Source organism: Morone saxatilis, unplaced genomic scaffold, assembly GCF_004916995.1.
Source record: "Morone saxatilis isolate NCDOM2014 unplaced genomic scaffold, NCSU_SB_2.0 Contig20, whole genome shotgun sequence".
Lineage (NCBI taxonomy): Eukaryota > Metazoa > Chordata > Actinopteri > Moronidae > Morone > Morone saxatilis.
Window position 1 is genome coordinate 19,648,879 of NW_023339763.1, and position 747 is coordinate 19,649,625.

At 42.6% G+C, this 747-nt stretch overlaps 1 protein-coding gene across 3 annotated transcripts in view; it reads left to right on the forward strand.

Annotated features, from left to right (window-relative positions):
- Positions 1-747, forward strand: part of trpv1 (transient receptor potential cation channel, subfamily V, member 1) — a 12,218-nt gene that overhangs the window by 5,255 nt on the left and 6,216 nt on the right. For all 3 annotated transcript variants that reach the window (XM_035666796.1, XM_035666798.1, XM_035666797.1), the window contains exon 7: positions 396-706. In XM_035666796.1, coding sequence (XP_035522689.1) covers positions 396-706 — 311 coding nt within the window. The remainder of the gene's footprint in view (positions 1-395; positions 707-747) is intronic.

The following is a 747-nucleotide window of genomic DNA, read 5'->3' on the forward strand; positions in this document are numbered from 1 at the left end:
AAAAAAAAAAATGCTGAGGTGATTCCCATAGAGAAACACCTCACTCTGTTATCAAAGAACCAGGGCTAATGTTAAGTTGCATGGCTGTATGTACACATAGAACAGCAAAACTTTGACCTTCAGCGAATGAATGTTAAATCAACCTTTAGTGTGAAACTGTGCACAAACATCATACTGAACAGTCCAAGTAAAATAACAACGAGCAAAACACATTTAGATAGAAGATAGTATGAATGTGTTTGGCATCAGTCTCAAAGCTGTGCTGTGAAAGGTCATGCTTGTACTTTGATGGATTGAAGGTAGGCACAAATTTAACAATTAGACAGGGATGCATTTAAATCTGTTATTAAAAAAAAAAAGTTAATGAACAGAGTCTCTCTCTGTGTTGTCTTCAGGTGAGCTGCCTCTGTCTCTGGCAGCCTGCACCAACCAGCCCGACGTGGTGGACTTTCTCATGGAAAATGAGTATGAACGAGCAGACGCTAAGCTTCAAGACTCTCAGGGCAACACAGTGCTGCACGCCCTGGTGGTGGTGGCTGATGATAAGAATAATACAGATAAGAATAATACAGAGTTCATCACCAACATGTACGACCGCATCCTCAAGACCACTGCCAGACTGCACCCCAAGCTGAAGCTGGAGGACATAGAGAACAATAAAGGGCTGACGCCTCTCAAAATGGCTGCAAAGACTGGCAAGATCGGGGTAAACACTAAAAGCTGATATAAGGAGTACTGCGGAGTCAC